This window comes from Gracilinanus agilis, chromosome 3 (assembly GCF_016433145.1).
Source record: "Gracilinanus agilis isolate LMUSP501 chromosome 3, AgileGrace, whole genome shotgun sequence".
Taxonomy (NCBI): Eukaryota; Metazoa; Chordata; class Mammalia; order Didelphimorphia; family Didelphidae; genus Gracilinanus; species Gracilinanus agilis.
The window spans coordinates 242,088,077-242,105,761 of record NC_058132.1 but is presented as its reverse complement, the minus strand read 5'-3'; the positions used below and the strand labels follow the sequence as shown (position 1 = coordinate 242,105,761).

Sequence of the window (17,685 nt, the reverse complement as noted above, 5' to 3'; positions counted from 1 at the left end):
CTTAGACTGATTCATATTATTCCTTTACATGTGCTATTACTTTCTTCTAGTGAAACATACCTGTGATTTTTACTCCTTCCTTGGTTTCAGTGGGTACACCAACACCAAACTCATTTTCTCCAGAGACCCTGAAGTAGTAAACTGCTCCCTCCTGCAGGTTGGACACTTTGTAGGAAAGTCTGTTGCAATTGTTAGTCACAGTGACCCATGCTTTCTTACTGGCCTCTCGTTTTTCTATATGATAATTTTTCACAGGAGCACCACCATCATTTTCAGGAACATCCCAGGATAGCACTGCAGATTCCTTGGTTACATCTTTAACATTAATATTAGCTGGAGGTCCGGGGGAATCAAGAACTTTGACAACTAAAGTCAATGAAGCAGCATTCAAAATATTCTGAATTGTTAATGTGTATTTTCCAGAGTCATTTCTGTTGGCATTTTCAATGGTAAGTGATGTGCGGGTGTCTGTAGAATCAATACTAGCTCTAGTACGGAGATCAGTATCTGGCTTACTCCATATCACATTAGGTATTGGTCTTCCTCGGAAAGGCACAGTCATCGTAAATGAAGAACCAGCCTTTACAATCAATGTCTTCTTCATCTCACTGTCAAGGTCAAATACAGGTTCTTCTTCTCTTTCCTTAGCTACCTGAGGATCTGAGCTCTCACTTGGGTCACTAGCACCAACCTTATTTATTGATCTTACTCTGAAGACATATTCAGTCCCAGATGTTAATCCACTTACTGTATATTCAGTGCCTCGTAAGCTCTGGATAGCAACTGACCAGTCTGTTTCATCAGATTTTTTATATTCTACTGTGTATCCAGTAACTGGGGCTCCTCCATCAAACAAAGGCTTAATCCAGCCAATAGTTATATTTGTTTTTCCTGAGTCCACAATTTTAGGTTTAGATGGAGGAGAAGGTAAGAAGACTGGATCTTCTGCTCGAACCAAAGGTGATGTTTCACTTGGAAGGCTCAGACCAGCAGCATTTTCTGCATAAACCCGATATTCATATTCACATCCTTCCCGAAGTCCTGTTGATTTTACTCTTAGATCATAAACTGGTTTTTTGTTCACACGAACCCATCGTAAGCTGTTTTTCTCCCGACGTTCAATTATGTATCCAGAGATATCATTACCTCCATCACTCTCAGGTCTTGACCAGCATAAAGTCATGAAATCTTTGGTCACAGATGTGATCTCCAAAGATGTGGGTGGACTGGGAACAGTAAATGGATCAAGTGCCTTTACAGCCACACTCTCTAGGGGCTCACCCACACCATATTTATTAACACCAATGACTCTAAATATATATTCATTGCCTCTAAGTAGTTTGGTTACTTTACAAGATGTTGTTCTTAACTCTTCTTCACAAATTGTCCATGCAAGTCGGCTTGTCTCACGTTTTTCTACAATGTAATAGTCAATATCTGCACCACCATCTTCTTGGGGAGGTCCCCAGGAAAGTGAGCATTTCTCAGCAGTAAGGCCATTTATTTCTAGAGGTCCTGCTGGTGGCCCAGGTCTATCAAGGACCTTGCAGTTAACAGCCATAGACCGAGTTCCTGCAACATTTTTGAGAGTCAATACATATTGACCAGTGTCTCGCCTCACACAGTCCTTTACTGTTAACAAAGTTGTGCTGTCTGTTGAAACAATTTCAATCTTTGCCCTTTCTTCAATCTCCTTGCCATCCTTTGACCAGGAAATTACTGGTAGAGGTCGTCCTGAAATGTCTGCATTGATTTTAAGGACCTCCCCAGCTTTGACTACAATAATGTCTCGGAATCTAACATCCATCATTATTCTTGGGGCTTCAACATCATCTTTTACTGTAATAGGTCCAGTTGATTCAGAGGGCTCACTAACGGAGTCAGCAGCATTCCTTGCAAAAACACGGAATTCATAACGCTGATCTTCTGTAAGTTCAGTTACCTCAAAATAAGTTTCTTGTACATTAGTAAAGTTGCACTTCAACCACCGTCCATCTGGCAGTTCTCTGCGCTCAATGAGGTAACCTGTGATTTTAGCTCCACCATCATATCGGGGTTTAGCCCACTTAAGTGAGACTGACTTTCTGGTAATATTTGTAACTTCTGGTTGACCAGGAGGATCACAAGGATCTCTTGCAGGAACTGGCTCACATGCTTTACTGCATTTACCAATTCCTGCAATATTCTCAGCATATACTCGATACTCATACATTAGTCCTTCATCAAGACCAGAAACTTTCATTTGTGTGTCAGTAATGAGAGTTTTGTTTACTTTTGTCCAAAGAATACTACTTCTTTCTTTATGTTCAAGGTGATAGCCAAGTACTTGGCTTCCTCCATCATTAACTGGCACTTGCCAACTTACAATCATGGTGGATTTGGTGGCATGTATAACTTTTGGTGTTCCAGGAGGACCTGGGGGACTGAATGGATATTCTGCAACGATAGGTGATGATTCACTATAAGTACTCTTACCATAACGGTTCTCTGCACAAACACGGAACTGATATTCACTTCCTGTTGTCAGGCGAACTATTTTAATGGATGTCCTTGCAACTGCTTGTGATACTACTTGCCATGTTGTAGAAGTAGTATCTCTTTTCTCAACAATATAATTGCTAATTTGGCAGCCACCATCATATTCTGGAGGATTCCAAGATATTGTTACATTGTCAGAGCTAACTTCATCAATACGTATAGGTCCTGGAGGTCCTGGTCTGTCAAGGACAATTACAGTAATAGAAACGGTTGTAGCTCCAGCACTGTTTGAAACAGATAATTCATATTTTCCGACATCTTCTCTTGAAGCTTCCTTGATAATTAATGAAGTTACTGTCTTTGATGACTGAACATTTACTCTAGTTGTCTCTTTTAAGGTTTGCCCATCTTTTTTCCAGCTTACAGTAGGCACGGGTCTCCCAGAAAATGGCACATCGATCTTGAGTTGGTCTCCAGCCTTAACATTGAAAGTGTTGAAAGGAAGCTCAACTGAAGGCTTAATTTCAATATCTTTTGCAACTACTGGCACTCCAAGCTGTCTGGGGTCACTTTTCCCTTTTTCATTAACTGCAGCCACCCTAAAAGTATACTCTTCTCCAGTAGTCAAACCAGATATAGTGGCTTCTAGGGTCTTTACGTGTGTGCAAGTGCTCCATTTTTCACTTCCTTTAGTTTGCATTTCTACTACATAACCAGTAATTTTACTGCCCCCATCACTTTCTGGTTTCTCCCACTTAATGGTGGCAGTGTTACGTGTCACATCAACAAGAGTAACTCTTCCAGGTGGGAGGGGTGGTTCAGACACTTTAACTGGTTCTTTTGTTTCAGCTGGCAAACCAATCCCATATTCATTGGAAGCCAAGACACGGAAGAAGTAAGTACATCCTTCTTGAAGATTTTCAATTTTGAAACTGGTCTTTGTGCAGTTGTTTGTAATTGTGGCATATGCTTTTCTTGTAGATTCTCGTTTTTCAACAATGTAGTTTGTAATTTTAGATCCACCATCAATGAGTGGTGGTTCCCAAGATAATGTTACTGAATCTTTCTTCACTTCTCTCACAGTCAGATTCACAGGTGCACTTGGAGAATCCAGAACTCTGACATTAACAAAAGCTGTTTTGGAGCCACTGTTATTTTCTAGAGTCAGATTATATCTACCGCTGTCAAATCTGGTAACATTATCAATAACCAACATTGTATAGGAGCTGGTGACCTCAATCTGAGCTCTCTCAGTAAGAGTGCCTTCGGCTTTTTCCCATTTGACTTCAGGTTCTGGCCTGCCTTTGATGGTAACAAATAATCTCAGGGTAGCACTTGCACGGAGAATGACAACCTTTCTTAGATCGGCATCAAGTTCAATTTCAGGAGGCTCAATCCTTTCAGCAGCAACAACTGATCCAGGTATGGTTGCAGGTTCACCAACACCTTCTGAGTTAATGGCACATATGCGGAAGTTATACTCACTATTCTCTTTAAGTTTAGTAACAGTGAACTGCTTTCCTTGTAGTCCTGATGGTGGTGTACATGTTGTCCATTCATCAGCAGTAGCCTCCTTGACTTCCACAACATAGCCCTTAACAGGAGCACCACCGTCATATATGGGCTTATTCCATGCCAAGGATACTGAAGATCTTGATGTATCTGTTACTTTAGGATTGCTTGGTGGGCCTGGTGGATACAAAGCATCACATGCATGATAGAAAACAGAGGGCTCACTAAATTCACCCATACCAGCTGCATTTTCAGCTGCTACTCTGAATTCATAGGAGTGCCCTTCTGTAAGTCCAGTCACTCTGAATCGCAGGTCTGTTAGTGTTTTCTTATTGCACTTGGTCCACCTGATACCATCTTTGTCACGCTTTTCAAGTATATAGCCCTCAATTTCAGCTCCACCATCATCTACTGGACGTGCCCATGTCACTACCATTGAATCTTTAGTGATTGCTGAGACTTCAGGTACTGAAGGAGGACCTGGTGGCTTGTATGGATTACAGGCTATGACAGGTTCAGATTCTAGTGGCTCTCCAATTCCATATTTGTTCACAGCCATAACACGGAAAATATACTCATTGCCTGGAAGAAGTTTAGTAACTTTGTAGTTCAGGGCCTGTACTTCAGTTGAAACTTGGGTCCAGGAGAGTCTGCTTGTTTCTCTCTTCTCAATGATATAATGAGAAATATTAGCACCACCATCTTGAAGAGGTGGGTTCCATGCCAAGTAACATTTTTCTGCAGTAACTCCTGAAACTTTCAGAGGTGGCTCAGGAGGTCCTGGCCTGTCAAGTACCTTTACAGTTATTGGTATAGACTTTGTACCACCAACATTACTGAGCTTTAAGATATACTGTCCACCATCAGTTCTTATGCAGTCTTTGACAACAAGAGTTGTTTTTTGTATAGTAGATTTAATTTCCATTCTGGCTGTTGCTTCCTCAAGCTCCTTTCCATCTTTTATCCACACAATGTCAGGTATAGGCTTACCACGGATGTCAGCTTCCAGAACAAAGGTTTCTCCTGCACGAACAACAATTACATCTTTGTATTTTGGGTCCAAGGAAGCATTTGGTGCATCGATTTCATCTCTAGCAGTAATTGCACCAGTGCTTTCTGAAGGCTCACTAAAGTTTCCAGCTGCATTTCTTGCAATTACTCTAAATTCATATCTTTGGTCTTCTACAAGTCCAGTCACTGTAAATTCTGTTTCTAGAACGTTGGTAAAGCTGGCTTTCATCCAACGACCATCGGGTAGATCTTTCTTTTCTACAATATAGCCTGTTATTTTGCTACCACCATCATAGGCAGGTTTTTTCCATTTCAATGTGACAAAGTTTCTTGTAATAACAATGGCTTCAGGGCGACCAGGTGGGTCACATGGATCACGAGCAACAAAGCATTCAGATATTTTGCTAGGTTTTCCAATGCCAACAATATTTTCAGCAGAAACTTTGAATTCATACTCAAGGCCTTCATCAAGTCCAGTTGTTTTAAACTTGGTGTCTTGAATGGGGGTTTTGTTTAATTTCATCCAAAGAATGCTGTTCTTCTCTTTTTGTTCAAGATGATAGCCAATAACTTTGCTCCCACCATCATTGACCGGCTCATGCCACTGTACAAGCATTTGATCTTTTGAAATTGATGTCACAAAAGGAGTTCCAGGTGGTCCAGGCTCTTTAAATGGATATTGTACAACAACTGGTTTAGAATCTAGTGAAGGACTCATTCCATATCTGTTTTCAGCAAAAATTCTGAACTGATATTCAGTGCCTGTTTTAAGTTTGGTTATTTTAATTGTTGTTCTTGCAACTGTTGCGGATACCATTTGCCAGGTGGTAGTGGTTGTGTCACGTTTCTCTACAATATAATTGCTTATTTGACAGCCACCAGTGTATATTGGTGGTTCCCAGGATATGACTACAAAGTCTGCACTAATTTCATCAAAGCGAACAGGTCCAACTGGTGGTCCAGGTTTTTCCAAAACTATTATGTTAAGATCTTCTGTTGCTGTGCCTGCACTGTTTGATGCTGTTATCGTGTATTTTCCAAAGTCATCTTTGTTGCTTTCTTTAATGTGTAAAATAGTTGATGTAGCTGTTTCTTCAACATTTACTCTAGTTGTCTGTTTAAGAGTCTCCCCATCTTTTACCCAAGAAACTTTAGGCCGAGGCCGACCTATAACTGGTATTTCTATCTTAAGATCTTCTCCAGCCTGGACACTGTATGTGTTAAATGGCAACTTAAAACTTGGTTGTATAGTCAAATCCCTAGCTATGACAGGAACACCCAGGACTCTTGGATCACTTTTTCCTTTTTCATTATAAGCCTTGACTCGGAACTGATATTCCTGCCCAGAACTCAGCCCAGAAATAACTGCACTGCAAACTTTGGACTCAGCAACGACACTCCATTTTTCTGTTCCTTTTGGTTGCATTTCAACCACATATCCCAAAACTCTGCTACCTCCATCATGGTCAGGTTTCTCCCACATAAGTGATGCACTGGTTTGAGACACATCGGTTAGTGTAACCTTTCCAGGTGGTGAAGGAGGCTCAGCTGCTTTCACGGCATCAAGAGTTTCCACTGGAACGCCAACTCCAAATTCATTTTCTGCCATAACTCTGAAGTAATAAATAGCTCCTTCAGTAAGATTTTCAACTTTGAAATTTGTTTTGTTGCATTTAGCACTTACATTAGCATATGCCTTTCGGGTTGATTCTCGCTTATCGATTACATAGTTCTTAATCTTTGCACCACCATCAATGAGAGGTGGTTCCCAGACCAGTGTGACAGAATCTTTCTTCACTTCTTTAACTGTCAAGTTTTGTGGAGGTCCTGGAGTATCTAGGACTTTTACAGTAACAAATGCAGATTTGGATCCACTACTATTTTCCAGTTTGAGGATGTATTTCCCAGCATCATTTCTATCACAGTTATCTATTGATAACTGGGTATAGTTTAAGCCTTTTTCAATTTGAACCTTATCAGTAAATTCACCTTCCTCTCTAGACCAAGTAATATCAGGTGTTGGCCTGCCTTTGAAAGGAATGTGAATTCTAGCAGACCCACCAGCTCTGACTACTATTCCTTTCCTCAATTCTGAGTCAAGGTCAAGTTCAGGGGGTTCAAGTTTATCTTCTGGTTTCACAGTACCAGGAAGTGATGCAGGCTCACCTAAACCAACTTTATTGAGAGCACAAACCCGTATCTTATATTCCTGATGTTCAATAAGCTTTGAAATCTCAAATCGAGTGACTCTCAGGCCAGTCTGTGGTGTAACTACTTTCCATTCATCTTCATCTGCTTTACAGATCTCTATTAAGTATCCCAGGATTTCACTGCCACCATCATAAATGGGTTTGCTCCATGCAAGTGTAATTGAATTTTTGGTGGTATCTACAAGGTGGGCATTGGTGGGTGGGCCAGGTTTGAATACAGGATCACAAGCCTTGTAATAAACGGTAGCCTGACTTGGTTCTCCAACTCCAGCAGCATTTTCTGCAGATACTCTAAATTCATATTCATGATCTTCTGTCAAGCCAGTAACTCTTAATCGCAAATCTGTAATTCGCCGCTTGTTACATTTTATCCATCTTATGCCACTTCTGTCCCTCTTTTCTACAATATAACCAATAATCTCACTTCCACCATCACTATCTGGACGGTTCCAGCAGACTGTCATGGAATCCTTGGCAATATTTGTTACTTCTAAACTCTTTGGTGGGCCAGGAAGCACAAATGGATTTTTCATTAGTACTGGAGCAGATTCCAAAGGCTCGCCAACTCCATATTTGTTAACAGCCATTACACGGAAAATATATTCATTTCCTTCTAAAAGTTTGGTTACTTTCAAAGTATTAGTTACAACTTCTGGAGCAACGACAGTCCAAGCAAGTCGGCTGGTTTCTCTTTTTTCAACAATGTAGTGAGATATGTCACTGCCACCATCTTGAAGGGGTGGAGACCAAGCTAATGAGCACTTTTCAGAAGTCACTCCAGTTACCTGAACAGGACCTTCTGGAGGCCCTGGTCTGTCTAATACTTTTACATTTACTGGGAATGACTTAGAACCTGCAACATTGGAAGCTCTTAAAATATACTGTCCACCATCAATTCTAATGGCATCTTTTACAATGACAAGTGCTTTGAAATCTGTATTCTTTATTTCACATCTAGCTGATTCTTCAACTTCCTTATCTCCTTTCAACCATTCAATGGTAGGTAGGGGCTTTCCATAGACATCAGCCTCAAGTCTGAATGTTTCTCCAGCATTGACCACAATTGTATCTCTGTATTTTGGATCCATGGAAATTCTTGGAAGTTCAACTTCATCTTTGGCTGTTATAGCTCCAGTACTGTCAGAGGGCTTACTGACTGCACCTGCAGCATTCTTTGCAATAACTCTGAATTCATACCTTTCATTTTCAGTTAGGCCAGTGACAGTGAACTGGGTTTCAATGACATTTGTGAAACTGGCTTTCATCCAGCGACCCTCAGGCAAATCTCGTTTCTCAACAATATAGCCTGTGATCATGCTTCCACCGTCATACACAGGCTTTGTCCACTGTAGAGTAATTTCATTTCTTTTGACCATGATTGCTTCTGGAGTTCCTGGGGGGTCGCAGGGATCACGGGCTACATAACATTCTGAACTTTTGCTTGCTTTGCCTATGCCAACGATATTTTCAGCATAAACTCTGAATTCATATTCAATCCCTTCTTCAAGATTAAGTGCCTTAAACTGGGTGTCATGGATAATAGTTTTGTTGACCTTTGTCCACAAAATACTGTTTCTTTCCTTTCTCTCAAGGTGGTAACCAATGACTGGACTGCCACCATTATTGATTGGTTCATGCCACTGTACAACCATAGAATCTTTAGAAATGGCATTAACAAATGGTGTGCCAGGAGGGCCTGGTTCTTTGTAGGGATACTGGGCTACAACAGGATCAGATTCTAAGGCAAAACTTTGTCCATATCTGTTTTCAGCAAATATTCTGAATTGGTATTCTGTGCCAGTTTTCAGCTTAGTCACTTTTAAGGTTGTTCTTGCAACCGTACCAGAAACAAGTTCCCATACTGTAGAGGTTGTATCTCTCTTCTGAACAATATAGTTAGTGATTTGGCAACCACCTGTATATAGTGGAGGATTCCAAGATAATGTGATACTTTCAGCACTGACTTCATCAAATTTCACAGGACCTCTTGGTGGATCAGGCTTGTCTAGAGTTATAATTTCAATGGATGCAGCTTTTTGTCCAACAACATTAGCAACAGTGATTCCATACATTCCACCATCTTCCTTGTGGGTTTCTTTAATGCTAAGCACAGTAAGGTCAGGCAAATCAGTAACATTAAGTCTTGTTGTCTGTTTTAGTGGTTGGCCATCTTTTGTCCAGGTAATGGTAGGCTTAGGACGTCCAGAAATTGGTACTTCTATCTTCAAATCCTGACCAACCTGGATACTGTAACTGTTGAATGCAGGTCTTACATCTGGCTCAATAACCAGATCTTTGGCAATTACTGGAACAGCAAGGGACCTAGGATCACTCCTTCCCTTTTCATTCACAGCAACAACTCTAAATAGATATTCTTCTCCTTGGGTTAAGTTAGTAATTACTGCTTCCAGGTTCTTAACACGGGCACACTCTGACCATTTGTCACTGTGCTTAGCTTGCATTTCAACAATATATTGTATAATTTTGCTGCCGCCATCATGTTCTGGCTTTGTCCAGCTTAGAGAAACACTGTTTCTGGTGACATCATCTACTGTGATTTTTCCTGGAGGTTGTGGAACTTCAGCAACTTTAATTGGGTCAGCAGTGCGGGCAGGAAGGCCAATACCATATTCATTTTCAGCAGTGACTCTAAAGTAGTAACTGCAGCCTTCTTGAAGTTGATCTATTTTCCATGAATTCTTATGGCAGTTTGTTACAACAGCAGCATAAGACTTCCTTGTAGCTTCACGTTTCTCAACTATATAATTTTTTATTTTGGATCCTCCATCCAACAAAGGTGGTTCCCATGTGATTGATACTGAGTCTTTGGTGATTTCAGTTACTTTAAGGTTAACAGGTGGACTTGGTGTATCTAAGACTCTCACAGTAACAAAGGCAGACTTTGTTCCACTACTATTTTCTAAGGTGAGAGTATATTTCCCACTATCATATCGGTTCACATTTTCAAGGACAAGAGAGGTGAAGCTGGAAGTGACATCAATTAGAGCTGCATCCCTGATTTCACCATCCATCTTTCCCCATTTAACTTCTGGTGTAGGGCGACCTCTAATGGGGACAAATAATCTTAAGGAACCACCTGCTCTTATGTTTATCACTTTTCTTAATTCAAGATCAAGATCAATGTCTGGTGCTTCCAATTTTTCTTCAACTAAAACAGGTCCAGGTACATCAGCATGCTCTCCAACTCCAGCTTTATTAACAGCACAGATGCGGAAATTGTATTCATGCTTTTCCAATAATTTTTCTACCTCTATATTTGTTTTCTTGATTCCAGTTGGTGGAGTACACATTGTCCATTCCCCAATACTCACATCACATTTTTCAACAATGTATCCCTGGATTTCACTGCCACCATCATACACTGGTTTGCTCCATGAGAGGAAAACTGAAGACCGTGTAACATCCATGACTTTGGGGTTATTTGGGGGTCCTGGCTTATAAATAGGATCACAAGCTTTTTGGTAAGCAGAAGGTGGACTTGGTTCACTGAGACCAGCAGCATTTTCAGCTGAGACTCTAAATTCATAATCATGGTTTTCTATAAGTCCAGTTACTCTTAAACGCAATTCCCCAATCAGACGCTTGTGGCATCTTGTCCATCGGATGCCTTCCTTATCCCGTTTTTCAAGGACATAACCGAGAATTTCACTGCCACCATCAGATGCAGGCCTTTCCCATACAACAATCATTGAGTCTTTGGTCACTGTAGTAACTTCTGGTGCCTTTGGTGCATCTGGCACAACAAATGGGTTCTTGGCAATGACTGGCTCAGATTCAAGAGGTTCACCAACACCGTATTTGTTTACAGCCATTATGCGGAAAATATATTCATTTCCTTCTAGAAGTTTAGTAACTTTGCAACTAAGTGTTTGCACATTGGCATCAACTATAGTCCAAACTAAACGACTGGTTTCTCTTCTTTCCACAATGTAGTTTATGATATCACTACCACCATCTTGGAGTGGGGGCTTCCATGCTAATGTGCATTTTTCAGCAGTAACTCCAGACACAACAACAGGTCCTTCAGGTGGTCCTGGCCTATCGAGAACTTTTACATTAACAGTAACTGATCTCTCTCCAGCAACATTTTTTGCTTTCAGTACATAACTACCACTATCAACACGAGCTGCTTCCTTTACATTGAGGCAGGTGGCAAAATCAGTACTTTTTATTTCCAAATGGGCAGTGTTTGAAAGTTCCTGATCACCTTTTGTCCACTGAATGGTTGGTATTGGTTTGCCATAAACATCAGCTTCAATCTTGAATGACTCACCAGCATGGACTACAATTGTGTCTTTATATTTTGGATCCATACTTATACGTGGAGGGTCTACTTCATCTCTTGCTGTGATTGCTCCTGTGCTTTCAGATGGCTCACTAAATACTCCTGCAGCATTTCGTGCTATAACCCGGAACTCATATCTCTGATTTTCAACTAGGCCAGTTACTTCAAACTGAGTTTCAATAATATTAGTAAAACTGGCCTTCATCCAGCGGCCATCTGGTAACTCTTTCTTCTCAACGATATAGCCAGTGATTTTGCTTCCACCGTCATAGGTAGGTTTCTTCCACTGAAGAGTCACAGAGTTCCTTGTGACAATGATCGCTTCTGGCCGACCTGGTGGATCACATGGATCACGAGCTACATAGCACTCAGACACTTTACTAGGCTTGCCAATGCCCACAATGTTTTCTGCACAGACTCTAAATTCATATTCAATTCCTTCTTCAAGGCCAGTTGTTTTAAACTTGGTTTGTGGAATAGGTGTTTTGTTCAGCTTTACCCAGAGGATGCTATTTCTCTCTTTACGCTCTAAATGATAGCCAATAACTTTGCTACCACCATCATTGACTGGCTCATTCCATTGTACCTCCATAGAATCTTTGGAAGAAGCTGTCACAAAAGGTGTTCCTGGTGGTCCAGGAACTTTGAATGGATACTGGGCTACAATAGGCTCTGAAGTGAGATAAGTACTTTTTCCATATCTGTTTTCAGCTGCAATTCTGAACTGATATTCACATCCAGTCTTTAGACGACAGGCTTTTATTGTCGTTCTTGCAACAGTAGCTGACACAATTTGCCAGGTAGTTGTAGAAGTGTCCCTTTTCTCTACAATATAATTATTGATAGAACTTCCACCATCATATTTTGGTGGTTCCCAGGATAGAGTAATACTATCTGCAGTTACCTCATCCATTTTAACTGGTCCAGTAGGAGGCCCTGGTTTGTCAAGAACAATTATATTTAGGGTTTCAGTGGCTTCCCCTGCTGAGTTTGCAAGTTTAACCACATAATGTCCAACATCTTCCCGGCAGGCTTCCTTTATTGTCAACAGTGTGCTATTTTCTGTGCTTTCTGCATTTACTCTAGTAGTCTGTTTCAGAGGCACATCATCTTTGTGCCAGGTCACAGTTGGAGTTGGACGTCCAATAAATGGGACATCAACTTTTAAGTCTTCACCTGCTAGCACTGTGAAAGTGTTAAATAACAGTTTGAAGGCTGGTGGGATGACAAGATCTTTGGCAATGACTGGCACACTAAGTTGCCGAGGATCACTGATTCCCTTTTCATTCTGGGCTGAAACTCGGAATGAATACTCTTCACCCTGAATCAACCCAGTAATTGTAGCTTCTGTGACTTTGACTGTGGCACAGGTTGCCCACTTATCACTGCCTTTGCTTTGCATCTCCACAATGTAGCCTAGAATTCTACTTCCTCCATCATGCTCTGGTTTCTCCCAAGAGAGTGACACACTATTTCTGGTGACATCTAGTAAAGTTATCTTTCCTGGAGGAAGTGGTCTTTCTGATACTTTCACAGATTCTGCAGTTTCAGCTGGGAGACCAATTCCATATTCATTTTCTGCCAGAACTCTAAAATAATAATTGCAACCTTCTTGAAGCTGGTCTACTTTCCAGGAGGTCTTATGGCAATTTGTTGCAACAGTTGAATAAGCTTTCCTTGTGGATTCACGCTTTTCAACAATGTAGTTCTTTATCTTGGAGCCCCCATCTATGAGTGGAGGTTCCCAAGTTAGTGTGACCGATGATTTAGTGACTTCTTTGATTTTCAAATCCTGGGGTGGTCCTGGTGTATCAAGTACTCTGACGTTGACAAATGCCGTTTTGCTACCTGAGCTGTTTTCTACAGTTAGCATATATTTGCCACTATCAAATCTGTTGACATTTCCAATAATAAGCAAGGTATAAGAACTTGTTGATTCAATGCTAGCTTTATCTAAAGATTCTCCATGTTCTCTTGCCCATTTCACTTCTGGTGCTGGTCTTCCCTTAATAGGAACAAACAGTCTCAGGGTACAGCAAGCCCTTATTGTGACAACTTTACGGAGGTCAGCATCCAGTTCAATTTCTGGAGGCAGCATCCTTTCCTCAGCCTTTGGAGTTCCAGGAACAAGCGCAGGTTCACCAATTCCTTCAGAATTCATGGCATAGATACGGATTTTATATTCCTGATTTTCTTTGAGGTTGGTGATAGTATAAGAGGTTGCCTTGAGTCCTGCTGGTGGAGTGACAATCTTCCACTCATCTTCTTCAGGTAGTGCTATCTCAACCATATACCCTGTGATTTCTGAGCCACCATCATAGATTGGCTTATTCCAAGCAATTGAAATTGATGATCTGCTTGTATCTAGCACACGTGGATTTCCAGGTGGACCAGGCTTAAACACAGTATCACAAGCTTTATAAAATGGACTAGTAGCACTTGGTGCACTAATGCCAGCAGCATTTTCAGCCATGATCCTATACTCGTACTCATGTCCTTCAGTCAGTCCAGATACCTTAAACCTCAAGTCAGTGACAGCTTTTTTGTTGCATTTCACCCAACGCTGGCCAGATTTATCTCGGCGTTCCACAATGTAATTGATAATTTCGCTTCCGCCATCAGAATCAGGATGTCCCCAACAGACAACCATAGAGTCCTTAGTAATAGCTGTAACTTCAGGATTTTTGGGTGGATCTGGGGGTCCATATGGGTTTACTGCAAGGACAGGTTCTGATTCTAGGGGCTCTCCTACCCCATATTTATTAACAGCCATAACACGGAACACATATTCATTGCCTTTCAGTAATTTGGTAACCTTTAGTTTTGTTAGGTGTACATCAGAGGCTACATTTGTCCATGCCAATCTGCTGGTTTCACGCTTTTGTACTACATAGTAGTCAATGCTGGCACCTCCATCATCTCGTGGAGGTAACCATGATAATACACACTTTTCTGAAGTAACTTCAGTCACAGCCAAAGGTCCTTCAGGTGGGCCTGGTCTATCAAGAACTTTAACGTTAAAAATGTGTTTGGCAAAACCACCAGGATTAGTAGCTGTAAGTACATAGGCCCCACTATCCTTTCTTGATGAATCTTTGTTAACCAGATTTGTGGAGAAATCTGCTGTTTTTATTTCTAATTTCGCTGTGCTTTCAAGCTCCTTTCCATCTTTGGTCCATTCCATTGTTGGTGGCGGGCGACCAGAGACATCAGCTTCAAGCTTAAATACTTCACCTGCTTTTAATATGAGTGTGTCTTTGTACTTAACATCTACCATGATCCTTGGTGCTTCGATGTCATCCCTGCAGGTTATGGCATCTGAAGGCTCAGATGGCGGACTTACAGCACCAGCAGCGTTTTTGGCAATCACACGGAATTCATATGCAGCATCCTCTGTTAAGCCACTGACCGTGAATTCATTCTCCAAAATATTGCTGAAGTTGGCTTTCAACCAACGACCATTGGGCAGGTCTCTTTTTTCAACAATGTAGCTAGTGATCTTGAATCCTCCAGTATATTCAGGTTTAGCCCATTTAAGTGTTACGGTATGTCTGGTGATATTGAGAGGAATTGGTTTCCCAGGTGGGTCAATAGGGTCCAAGGCAAGTGTAGGTTCAGATGGCTTACTTGGTTTGCTTTTCCCAGCCATATTTTCTGCAATTACTCGGAACTCATAAGCAATGCCATCTGTCAGGCCACTTGATTTAAATATGTTCCCCGGCACCAGTGCTTTACTCACAGTTTGCCAGAGAATACCATTTCTTTCTTTTCTTTCAACATGATATCCTAAAATGGGACTTCCGCCATCAGTTAGAGGCTCATGCCAGCTAATGGTTATCGATTCTTTGGTGACTGCAGTTACCTGAGGAGTACCAGGAGGCCCAGGCACTTTAAACGGATAGTTGGCAACAACAGATGCTGAGGTGATACCTGGTCCAACTCCATATCTGTTTTGAGCTTTTACACGGAACTGATATTCCACTCCAGTAGTAAGGCGAGTTGCTTTATAGGTAGTACGTATTACAGTTGTTGCTAATTCAACCCACGTGGTACTGTCAGTTTGACGCATTTCAACAACATAGTTGCTGATGGGTACTCCGCCATCATTCTCTGGAGGTTCCCAAGAGAAAGTTACAAAATCAGATGAAACTTCATCAAATTTGATCGGTCCAGTTGGGGGGCCTGGGATGTCATGCACCTGAATGGTGATGACATCTCCAACTTCTCCCACGATGTTCTTTGCTGTTAGTGGGTAAGGCCCACTATCGCTTCTTGTACATTCATTGATATTTAGTATGGTTGAAGTGGCAGTATTTTCAAAATTAACCCTTTGGGTTTGTTTAAGAAGTTGGTCTCCTTTTTTCCAAGTGACAGTTGGTTTAGGTCGACCAAGCACCGGAATCTCAACCTTGATATTCTCACCAGCTCTGGCAATGACCAGTTTCTGGTAAATGCCACGAAGATCCAATTCCGGAAGCATTGTCTGCTCCTTAACAATAACTGGCCTGCTTTCTCTTGGGGCACTTCTCCCAGCACTATTTACTGCCATAACTTGGAAAGTATACTCTTCCCCTTCTGTTAAGTTCTTTACAACACATTCTAATCCCTTTACAGTTGTGATGTGAGTCCACTGGTCAGAGCCTTTTCTCTGGGCTTCAATCACATAGCCAGTGATTTTACTGCCTCCATCATGTTTTGGTTTAGGCCATGCCAGGCTGACTGTGCTCTTAGTTATGTCCATGATATTAAGGCTGTCTGGTGGTGATGGTGCCTCTGAGGCTCTCACAGGCTCTGTGGTTTCTGTGGGTTCGCCAACTCCATATTCATTCTCTGCCATCACTCTGAAGAAATATTCACACCCTTCAGATAAGCCAGTCACTTTATAGGTACACTTATGGCACTTGGTTGTGGCTGTAGAATAAGATTTCCGTGTAGCTTCTCGTTTTTCTACGATGTAGTTTGTTATACGAGACCCCCCGTCGATCAGAGGAAGGTCCCAGTGCAGGGTGACGCTGTCCTTTGTGATCTCGGTGGGCCTCAGATTGAGCACAGGCCCAGGTGTATCTAAGACCCTGACATTGACAAAGCCACTTTTCTTACCAGCAGGATTTTCTATAGTCATCACAAATTTGCCAGTATCATATCTATTACATTCTGGAATAATCAGAAGAGTGAAGGATTCTGTGTTTTCAATGTTGGCCCGTGTTTTAAGGTTTATGCCATCTTTTGTCCAAGTGACTTCGGGAGCTGGACGGCCTTTAATCGGTACAAATATTCTAATGCTTAGCCCTGCTCTCACAACAAGTGTTCGTCGAAGCTCTGCATCTAATTCAAAATCAGGTGCCAATTCACGTTCTATGATTTCAACATTTGGAATCAATGCTGGCTCTCCAATGCCTGCATCATTCATGGCAAAAATTCTGAAATTATATTTTTCTTTTGTTTGAAGATCAGGAACAACAAATTCTGTGATCCTGAGGGCAGTTCCTGTTGTATCTTTTATCCAGGCCTCATCTCCTTCTTTTTGATGCTCGACTATATAGCCTGTGATTTCAAGTCCACCATCATAATGTGGTTTGCCCCAAGCTAAAGAAGCAGATTTCTTTGTAGTATCAGTCACTCGTGCATTTGAAGGTGGTCCTGGTGGATCTGCAAAATTGATGTGGAAACAGAAGCACATGTTAGTTTGCCTTTAAATATTTAATAAACTATATTTTAAAAATTGATAATAATTTAATATTTAGTACTCTGAAGATGATACCATATGACAAAGAAAAATACTAACATGCAGCATCCTTCATCAGTACTGAATTTGAAACATCACTTGGTGGGCCAATTCCTGCTCTATTTTCTGCACTGACACGGAATTCATATGTATTTCCTTCTTGAAGTCCTGTCACTTTGCATCTGAGATCAGACACAGGGGTCTTTGTTGCTCGCACCCATCGAAGACCTTTCTTTTCTCTTCTTTCCACATGGTATCCTGTGATTTCACAACCACCATCATCAATTGGCCTTTTCCAACTGACAGTGGCAGTGTTTTTAGTCACATTTGATACTTCTGGCTTGCCAGGAGGGCCAGGAGGGCCTGAAAAGGAAGAAGAATTTGTTAAAACATAGATACAAATAAACTTCTCAAAATTTTCAAGTGATCAAGTTCTTAAGTAT

The 17,685-nt window shown here is 41.3% G+C and overlaps 1 protein-coding gene across 1 annotated transcript in view; it reads right to left on the bottom strand.

Annotated features, from left to right (window-relative positions):
- Window positions 1-17,685, bottom strand: part of TTN (titin) — a 328,387-nt gene that overhangs the window by 35,336 nt on the left and 275,366 nt on the right. Inside the window, exons 276-277 of the mRNA XM_044669742.1 lie at window positions 17,303-17,605; window positions 61-17,166 (exon numbers count right to left, since the gene is read on the bottom strand). Coding sequence (XP_044525677.1) covers window positions 61-17,166; window positions 17,303-17,605 — 17,409 coding nt within the window. The remainder of the gene's footprint in view (window positions 1-60; window positions 17,167-17,302; window positions 17,606-17,685) is intronic.